Source organism: Amborella trichopoda, chromosome 12 (genome assembly GCF_054954075.1).
Source record: "Amborella trichopoda isolate Santa Cruz 75 chromosome 12, AtrichopodaSantaCruz75HAP2 v2.0, whole genome shotgun sequence".
Lineage (NCBI taxonomy): Eukaryota > Viridiplantae > Streptophyta > Magnoliopsida > Amborellales > Amborellaceae > Amborella > Amborella trichopoda.
In genome coordinates, this window is record NC_142347.1 from 39,642,948 (window position 1) to 39,652,595 (window position 9,648).

Here is a 9,648-nt window from a genome sequence, read left to right on the forward strand (position 1 = left end):
TTCAAAATTAAAACAACCTTTCCAATGGATTTTTGAGGTGCATTGTAATTCTACATTTTAAAGTGGGAAAATTTGTATAGAACCTTAATTCCTCATATTATTTTATGGTAGACCCTCCTTCTTTTTTTCTTGGCAGAGACATAAGGAAACCTTTAAAGATTTCACCATATCCTATCATCTCTTATCCATCTTTTATTGATTTTTTATCATAAAAATTAACACCAAAAAATATTTTTATACCATTTCAACCCAAAAACTTTTTTAATAGGAGGAAAGGGGAAAAGAGGGTTAAAAAAATGTTTGGGTTGAAATGGTATAAAAAGATAGAAATAAGAGATGAGGGGGTGCAGTGAAATCTTTAGGGGTTTCCTTATGGAGTGTGAAAGAAAAAAGGAATGAGGGTCTACCATGAAATAATATGAGGAATTAGGGACATTATATAAACTTTTTTCTTATTTAAAAAAGAAAAAAGTTTATATAGAGCCGAAGCTCTAAATAATCAAATTAGAGCCCACCTCAAAAATTTCACTAGAAGAGGTTGTTTTGATGTCCAAATATCCTCAAATTGATCATCTCAACCTTAAGATGCATGGATATAAGAAAAAATGGATTTCAAGTTTTGAAAATAGTACATTTTGTAATGCATTTTTGGACCATCAATTTTCAAGATTTTCATGTTTTCATAGATCTGCTCGATCTGTACTACTTTTGAAGCTTTAAGTTTTATATATAAAAATGAAATATATTTTAAGGCTATCGCCAAGACGTCCAATATTGAAACCACATTTCTCGACACTAATTGAAGGTGCACTTTACTTTGATTGTTTAGAGCCGCAGCTCCATACAAACTGAACTCTTTAAAAAGTAGATTTAGACCTTGAATATTTCATATTTTTTTTGAAAATAAAAATACAAAATTTCCTAAATGATCTTAAAAACTAATAAATCTTATAAAGAATTATTTCTAACCATTATGCTAGTGTTTTCTTTTTCTATTTTACTTTTTGCATTTTTATACATTTAGCACTTATTTGGGCTTGGCGAGCTAGGCCGAGTAACTTGTCCGAGTAGACTCGAGCGTGTCCCAAGTCACTCGTTCGAGATAATGCCCCCAAACCAGCTCATCCTAGATTCATTAAAGAAATTTAATTAAAATTCAATTTACAGTACCGAGCTAGATGTGGAGTCTACAAATTTACTTGCTAGTACTTTGGCACTTGTGCTCCCCCCACTAGATTAAATATTATATCTATTTTGGAACGGTGCAGTTTGTATAGAGCCGAGGCTCTAAACAATCAAATTCGAGCCCACCTTCAAATAGTATTGAGAAATATGGTTTCAATACTGAAAAGTTTTGTTATAGCCTTAAATTATGTTTTCATCTTTAGTTATAAAATTTAAAACTTAAAAAATAGTGTACATCAAGCAAATCTATGAAAACTTGAAAAACATGAAAATTGACAGTCCAAAAATGCATTACAAGATGCACTATTTCCAAAACTTGAAATCCATTTTTTCTTATGTCCATGCATATTGATGTCAAGATGATCAATATGGGACCCTTCCTCTTAGCCATCCGATCTGGATAGAATTGGAACTTGAGCATCAGATCTCAATCCAATTGCTCATAATGTTTTGTTTTTAATTTTTATTTTATAAATAATTTGATAGATATATTTGGGGCATGCATATATCTAATAGGGCCATCTCTGTGTACCATCTCCTAAGTGACCCATTGCTTATTAAACTATAAGACTCTGCAAATTCTCCTGAGGGCTTACACCCCTAAACTGCTCCAATAGTGTTGAAGAAATGTATCTAACACTCCCCTTTATCTATAGGCGAAGGTTTCTATGCGGGCCAGCCCGCATATAGTAGAAATGCGAACTTGGTAGTAAATGTGTTTTTTAAAATATAATTTTTTATTTTTTAGAGAATATATAATCTTTAAATGGGGATGATGAATATTAAAAAAAAAAAAAAAAACTAGAAATAATAATTATATTAAAAAAACAGTTGAACTGTTAGTTATATATGGACCACCTATTTGCTTCTATCTTTAAGATGGATGCTATATACCTCTGGACCGCAAATGCAGTCCAGCCAGCATGAAACAATTTTCCATAGTATTGTGACTGTTATCAGTTACGACCTAATTAACCTCGACTCTGTGGTTGACAACTCTCTGGATACTTGAGGAAAGAGCTCCATTAAAGAACTATGACTAGCCCATTTACTGAACTACAACGATCTCTAATTCCTTTTCCCATAATGATTCTATTTGTTTCTAATGAATATGGGTCTGCACTGGTTATCCCCTTCTATAGAGGGTTTAACCTTAGAAATAAGGCCCTTTATTGTGGCACAACCATTTCTCAGAATTTGTCTCCAAGGGTATGTTTGATTAGTGGAACTTTTAGGGAGTGGAGCTCCCAAGTTCTATGAGGATCACCCTCCTGTGTTTGTCGTGGAGCATGAAAGCCACCAAATGGAAGTCCTGCATACCACGCTTAGCGTACAAAAGGCCCTATTTTTTAAGAAGAGGCTGCTTCCATGCTAAATTTCATCATATTTGTAGAAGAGCGGGCTATAGTAGAGCCGATTTCCGCCTGTCAAACGCATCCTAAATCTCGGCAACTTAGGCCCCAATACTCTCCGAAGTACGTTCAAGGTTACTAAATGGAGTTTCCCGGCAGCAACATAGGTACCCAACTGGAATTTTCCATCATGCTTTCTAGCCATTTGGCCACCTTGCTGGGCATCCAACAGGGAAAACAAAAGTATGTCTGAAAGGGTGGAGTTGATCAATGTTATTCTCTTACCCAGTAAAAGACACCTTGACATCTACATATTGAGTTTTTTTTTATTATTTTGGAACTTCTTGGTGACAGGTCCCAAACAGTTCTAGGAACCTGCCATCCGTTAACTGTAGAATGAGGTAACTAGGTAATAAACCCGACCACCCATTAATGAGCTTGATAGGTTTGTGGCATTTATACAGATGTATTATAATTATTGCAAAAATTATATATGGGTGTGGTTTCTATAGAGCCGAGGCTCCAAACAATCAAATTAGAGCCCACCTTTAAATAGTGTCGAGAAATATGGTTTTCATACGGGAAATTTTTGTGATAGCCTTAAAATATATTTTCATCTTCAATTATACAACTTAAAGCTTAAAAAATAGTGTATATCGAATAAATCTATGAAAATCTTGACAATTGATGGTCCGAAATTGCGTTACAAAATGCATTATTTCTAAAACTTGAAATCCATTTTTTTTCTCATGTCCATCCATCTTGATGTCGAGATGATCAATTTGATGACATTTGAGCATCAAAACAACATCTTCTAATGAAAATTTTGAGGTAGGCTCTAATTTAAATGTTTAGATCCTAGGCCATATATAAATATATAAACCTACTACTGTAAAGTTTCTATGTAAAGTTGCATGAAGCTCTAGGTGAGTTTTTGGGTCATTTTAGATGAAAATGCCCCTCACGATTATATACATGAAAATTAATTTAAATATTTTATTTTTTGTTGTATGGGTTTTTTTCCAGAGAACTCAAAATGTGGAAAAAAATTTAAACTAATTTTCATGCTTTTGTTTTTGAGAGACAACTTCATCCAAAAAAAGGCGTCCCATGTAATTTCCCTAGTTTATGCAACACATAACATCGGGACGAGATGGATGGAGAAGAGAGAAGGGTTGAGATGAACCGTAGAAGGGACACCTTGTGCTATAATTCGTCTTTAACACATATCTTGGAAATGGATGGATGATGCTCGCCTTGCATGTAGCTGCTATACGTCATTCCATCCAACCGCTTGAGATATCTTATTTCCACACAGAGAGAGAGAGTATGGTGTTAAATTTGTTAGTATTTTTTTTTTGAAAAAGTAATATGCTTTGAAATTATTCTTTCATCAATATTTAATAAACAAAGAAAAAAAGTAGTACGTTTTACTCTTAAATTGAACAACAGAGTGAATCAAGAGTGGTTTTATATGAAAACACTATTATATATTATGTTTATGGAGCAAAGGAGAAAATGGAGAGTGCATGGTAGAGCATGGAGGTATGTGAGACACATGACGCGCACTTTGCACCTCGCATCAATGTTATTGCACTTTCCTTCAATGGAGAGTTGCCCAAACCCCTTAGCCCGAGATGTGACCCGGACTCCACCGCTCATTGGATGACTGTGTGCGGGCATCCAACTGTTATAAACTAACCAATGTTATGGTTGGTGACCGTTGACACAATGGTTGTCGCAAATACAACTATTAGATGTCAATTTTAACGGTTGATGACCATTAGATGTTGACAATTGTGTTTCAATCAGGCACATGGCTCAGTGAACAATCACTACTATTCACTTGGATAGTCACCTCCAAGAGCCATACTCCATATAAAAGGGTTCGAGCTCTCCATTTAAAATATGCTTTTCTCTCATTGATTCTCCCTCTCAAAAGTCTCCACCATCTTTCTGTCTCTAAAACTTATGACATATTCTCTCTTTAACTTTGAGACCTTGTATTTTCCATGCAATAGTAGGTATTGTTTTTTTTTTTTTTACCTTTAGTTTTAAATATGGCCTGAACTTTGACGGTAGTATTGCCGAGTCTTATGCGAAAGTCTTTGATTTAATTCTCACCAAAAATTAGGGGCCTAAATCCCCACTATCAATACCAACTCTTTTAACATGATTGAAAACATAAAGGTCCACCATCCATCTTTGTATTTTCATAAAACTTTCGCACCAAATTTCTATAACCCCATTTCATCAGTCCAATTTTTCAAAATTTGGCTATATTGATATCGATGTTCACAAAATCGAACCAGAATGATTAACCGGACATAGACCTGAAAGCGATTTAACCGGCCTAACCAGTAAACCGGCTGATTCAACCGCTCTAACTAAGCAAGTCCCGGGAGGTCAAAAAAATGTTGAAAATAAATAAAAAAATACAAAAAAAATCTACTAAAATATGAAAATCATATAAAAAATGGTTAAAACAAAACACATTCAAATGAAGTTGAAAATTAATGGAAAAAATGAATTTTAACCTATTTTATATTTTCCAATTGTTATTTTTAAATTTTCTAAAACGATGGGAAAATGGAAAGTGAGTATTAATGACCAAAACAATTTTTGATATTTACCATAATATAAATAATATTTAAAAATACATTACAAATCAAATTCTTTATTTTTTAGAATTTATATACATTTTTGTGTTTTTTTTTTTTAAATACCGATTGATCACCCTAACTGCCCAAAATTAGAATCGGTCAGTAACCGGGCAGTTAGCAGTTAGCAGTTAGATTGGGTGATTTTGTGAACAATAGTTGATATGTTCTTCTGATAGAGAAAGAGAGTTCACTTCTACCCCGAGGAAACTAGAGGTTTATACAATGGTAGCATTTTAATGAGGGGTGCGGTTTTTATAAGGTGTTAACTTCTTCTTTATTTTACCTCTAAATTTTACTAAAAGATGTAGCTTGGATGCTTATAATGGTGTAAAAATATTTTTTGTATGGAATTATAAAATGGACATGTTTTCTATGCAGCAAGTCCACATATTGTAGAAATGTGGGCTTGGCAATAAATATATTTTTTAAATATAATTTGATCCTAATTTAACAAAAAAAAAATTTAAAAATAGAAATAATAATTATAGTAAGAAAAAATTTGGACCGTTAGTTACAATTGTACAATTGTTTTTAGATGGACTACTTATTTGCATCCAACTTTAGGATTGATGATTTATACCTTTGGATTGCATATTGTAGAAATGTGGTCCAGCCCCGTATGAAACAATTTTCTTTATAAAATACAACTCTAAACATTAATCTCAAACATATCTATAAAGGACACAGTTTCTATGTGACCAGCCTGCATATCGTAAAAAAAGTGGGCTTGACAATAACTATATATTTTAAATATAATTTGATCTTATTTTTTAGAGAGATCATGCATATGAAAAATAAAATAATTAAAAACTACAAATATTAATTATATTAAGAAAACCTTTGGACCTTTAGTTACGCTTGCTTTTAGATGGACCATCTATTTGCAGCTATCTTTAAGATGGATGCTTAATACCTATGGAGTACATATTTGTAGAAATGCGGTCTAGCTCGCATAAACAATTTTTCAATAAAACACTCAAAATCTTTAAAAGGAAAATTGTTTTATGCGGATTGGATCACATTTCTATATATGCGGTCCATAAAGTGTAAAGCATCCATCTTAAAGATAAATGCAAGTAGGTGTTCCATCTTAAAACAATGGAAATTAGCGGTCCAAATGTTTCTTTACTAGAATTATTATTTCCAGTTTTAAAAATTTATTTATATTTTCATATTCACGATCTCCATATTAGAGATTACATGTCCTTCAAACTGAAGTCTTATAAAAATCACCTCAAAATAGATTTATTAAGAGGCCTGCATTTCCATGTATATGGGCGAAAAAGTTTATATCGAGCCGAAACTTTAAACAATCAAATTAGAGTATACTTCAAAAAATTTATTAGAAGAGGTTATTTTGAAGTCCAAATATTTTCAAATTGATCATTTCAACATCAAGATGTATGGATACAAAAAAAAAACATATTTCAAGTTTTAGAAATAGTACATATTGCAATGCATTTTTGAACCGTCAATTTTTAAGTTTTTTAAATTTTCATAGATTTTCTCCACCTACACTATTTTCAAAAGAGTACTGATCCTATGAGACCCTCCCGTACCTATGTATATAGAACTACGAAAGATCACTATTAAATTTGATACATACCGTTGAAAAATTTATATGATAAGCGTAAGATTTGATTTTTATAGAGATCTATATCAAGTTTAATGATGGTCATTCGAGGTGGATCTACGCATATGAATGTACGAAGGTCACGTAAAATCATTGTTCTCTTCTAAACTTAAAAACTTTATAACTAGATGTGAAAATATATTTGAAGGCTACTCAATACAAACGACGGCACCAATGCGCTGTTTAGGTTAATATGTACAATAATAAATAGTAGTAAAGACCAGCGTTTTAAAAAACGTCGAGTCGAACCGGACTCGCCCGGTTCAACTCGGAAATCGTGAAAGGGGACCGGATCGCCTAAAAAATCGGAAATCGTCCGGTTCTAGAGAGAACCGGACGATTCTGTACAGTGAATCGCCGATTCACTGTACGGAATCGGCGAGTCCGAACAGTGAATCGGCGAGTCCGTACGGTTTTTTTTTTATTATTTTTTTATTTTTTTGTAATCCATGATAGATTTTTTTGTAATACTTGATCGATTTTTTTGTAATCCATGATCGAATTGTTTTTGTTTTTTTGTAATCCATGATCGAATTTTTTGGTTTTTTGTAACCCATAATAGAATTTTTTGTAATCCATGATCGAATGTTTTGTAATACATGATCGAAATGTTTGTTTTTTTTTTGTAATCCATGATCGAAATGTTTGTTTTTTTTTTTGTAATCCATGATTGAATTTTTTGTTTTTTGCTTTTTTTGTAACCCATGATAGAGTTTTTTGTAATCCATGTTTGAATTTTTTGTAATCCATGATCGAACTGTTTTTTTCTTTTTTTGTAATCCACGATTGAATTTTTTGTTTTTTTTTGTTTGTTTTTTTTTGTAATCCATGATCGAATTTTATGTAATCCATGATCGAATTTTATGTAATCCATGATTGAATTTTTTGAAAATTTGTGATTTTTTTTTTTAATCCATGATCGAATTTTTTTTTGTAATCCATGATAGAATTTTTTGAAAATTTGTGATTTTTTTTTTAATCCATGATCGATTTTTTTGAAAATTTGTTTTTTTTTTTTTTTAATCCATATTATTCAAAGAGAAAATGAGAGAGATGATGATTCTGAGGCCACCCTATCCCAGCCATATTATTCACATATCGAGTCCCAACAGCAACAGTGTAGGGATGAGCACGAAATACTGTAAATTAAATGCTGAATGGCGGTTCATGCAGGGAAAAAACATATCAATATTCGCATATTCATTCAAAAACATGAAAATTCTTAATGGAATACCCTCATTTTTTATTGAATTCCTAAAAAACAATATTTATAATGAATATTAATAATTTTTTCGAATTTTTTTTAAGCTTTATTCTGACCGATTCACCCGATTCTCGATCAGGATCGCCGATTCACCGATTCGGATCGATTTTTTGGAAGCCCGATCCGGGTCACCGATCCGTTTTTTAAACCATCGGTAAAGACTACTCTCAAGATTGAAAATTCCTTTTTTAATTACCACCTCGATTTTTTACTCTAACGAGTAGGGTCATTATCGTTCCGTGCTATCCTTGTTATTAAAAAGACAAGTATATTTTACATCTTCCACCTGCCTAAATCTTTGCGGATTGCGGGAACAAGTGGCGCGCATTTCAAATTTCGAAGCAATCCGTAATCTGCCGCTAATAGATCTTGGAGCAGAGCACGATGGAGAAAGGAAACCGTGTCGTACGAAACTCGGAGCTATCTTCTTCTTTATAGGGGAAAGAAACAGGAGAGAGAGAGAAAACACTGCAGAGAGCGAGAGTTAGGGTTTTATTCTTTGTAAAAGGGCAAACACACAGAGAGAATTGGGGCACACAGAGAGAGATGGGTGAGCTTCAAAACCGCAGATACTGGTTACTCAAGACCGAACCATCAGAGTGGTCATGGGATCACCAATCAGCCAATGGTGGTCTCTCCATATGGGATGGTGTTAAAAACGCTCAAGCGCAAAAAAACCTAAGAGCCATGAAAATCCATGACCTCTGCTTCTTCTACCACTCTGGTTCGAAGGCCCGAGAAATTGTGGGCGTTGTCGAAGTTTTGAAGGAATTCTATGACAGTGAGAAAGAAGGTGAGCCAGGAATGGTTGAGGTGAAGGAGGTGGCTCCGCTAAAAAGGCCGATAAGTTTAGCGGAGATGAAAGGGGAGGAGTGTTTGGGAGAATTTGCTCTGTTCAGGCAGCCAAGGTTATCTGTGGTCCCTGTTCCAGAGGGCATTTGGAAGAGGATTTGTGAAATTGTGGAATTTGAGGAGCCAGAGCCAGAGAAGGCGGCTTGAGTTGGAGGTCTATCTCTAGATATCTATATGGGTTTTTTTTGAGGTACCCTTTTACAGAACCCTCTCTCCTGGTTTTGGGTTCGCATCTCTGTCTCGGCCTTTTACCCCTCTCTGTTTATGTTTAGCTCTGGTTTTCGGCGTCTCTCTGTATTTACATGAATATTTGGTTTGGTTTGGTTTGGTTTTGGGGTGTTTTTATTTTTTGTTACATGTAATTTTGGTTTTGGGTGTTTGCTTCTCTTACTCTCTTTTCAAAGAAAAAGAATTGGATTTTGAGTCATTGAGCAACTAGATCTTTCCTTCCAAAAATTCTGACGATCTTAGGATTTGCACGAAGAGTGGTTTTTTTTGTTCACTTATTGAAGCGTTGAAAATGTAGTACTCTCACGATTGGCATTAATGTGGTGAATTCGTGAATAGATAGAAGCCAGTGGTATATTCATGGGAAAAAAATAAAATAGTAGTCAATGAATTCGGGAAAATTTTACAGAAACACCATCTATAATTACAGAAAAATTATCGTGCACGGATTGTGAAAGGAAAAGAAAAAAG

At 33.6% G+C, this 9,648-nt stretch overlaps 1 protein-coding gene across 1 annotated transcript; it reads left to right on the plus strand.

Moving 5' to 3' along the window:
• Positions 1–8,387: 8,387 nt before the first annotated feature.
• Positions 8,388–9,376, plus strand: LOC18446929 (thymocyte nuclear-like protein). Its single transcript, XM_006857033.4, has one exon. It carries the CDS (start codon positions 8,644–8,646, stop codon positions 9,094–9,096), a length of 453 nt encoding a protein of 150 aa, XP_006857095.2. The 5' UTR covers positions 8,388–8,643; the 3' UTR covers positions 9,097–9,376.
• Positions 9,377–9,648: the final 272 nt, after the last annotated feature.

What these genes read in the sequence shown, in the direction of transcription:
- LOC18446929 (XM_006857033.4), top strand. Translation starts at nt 8,644, where the DNA reads ATGGGTGAGCTTCAAAACCGCAGATACTGGTTACTCAAGACCGAACCA.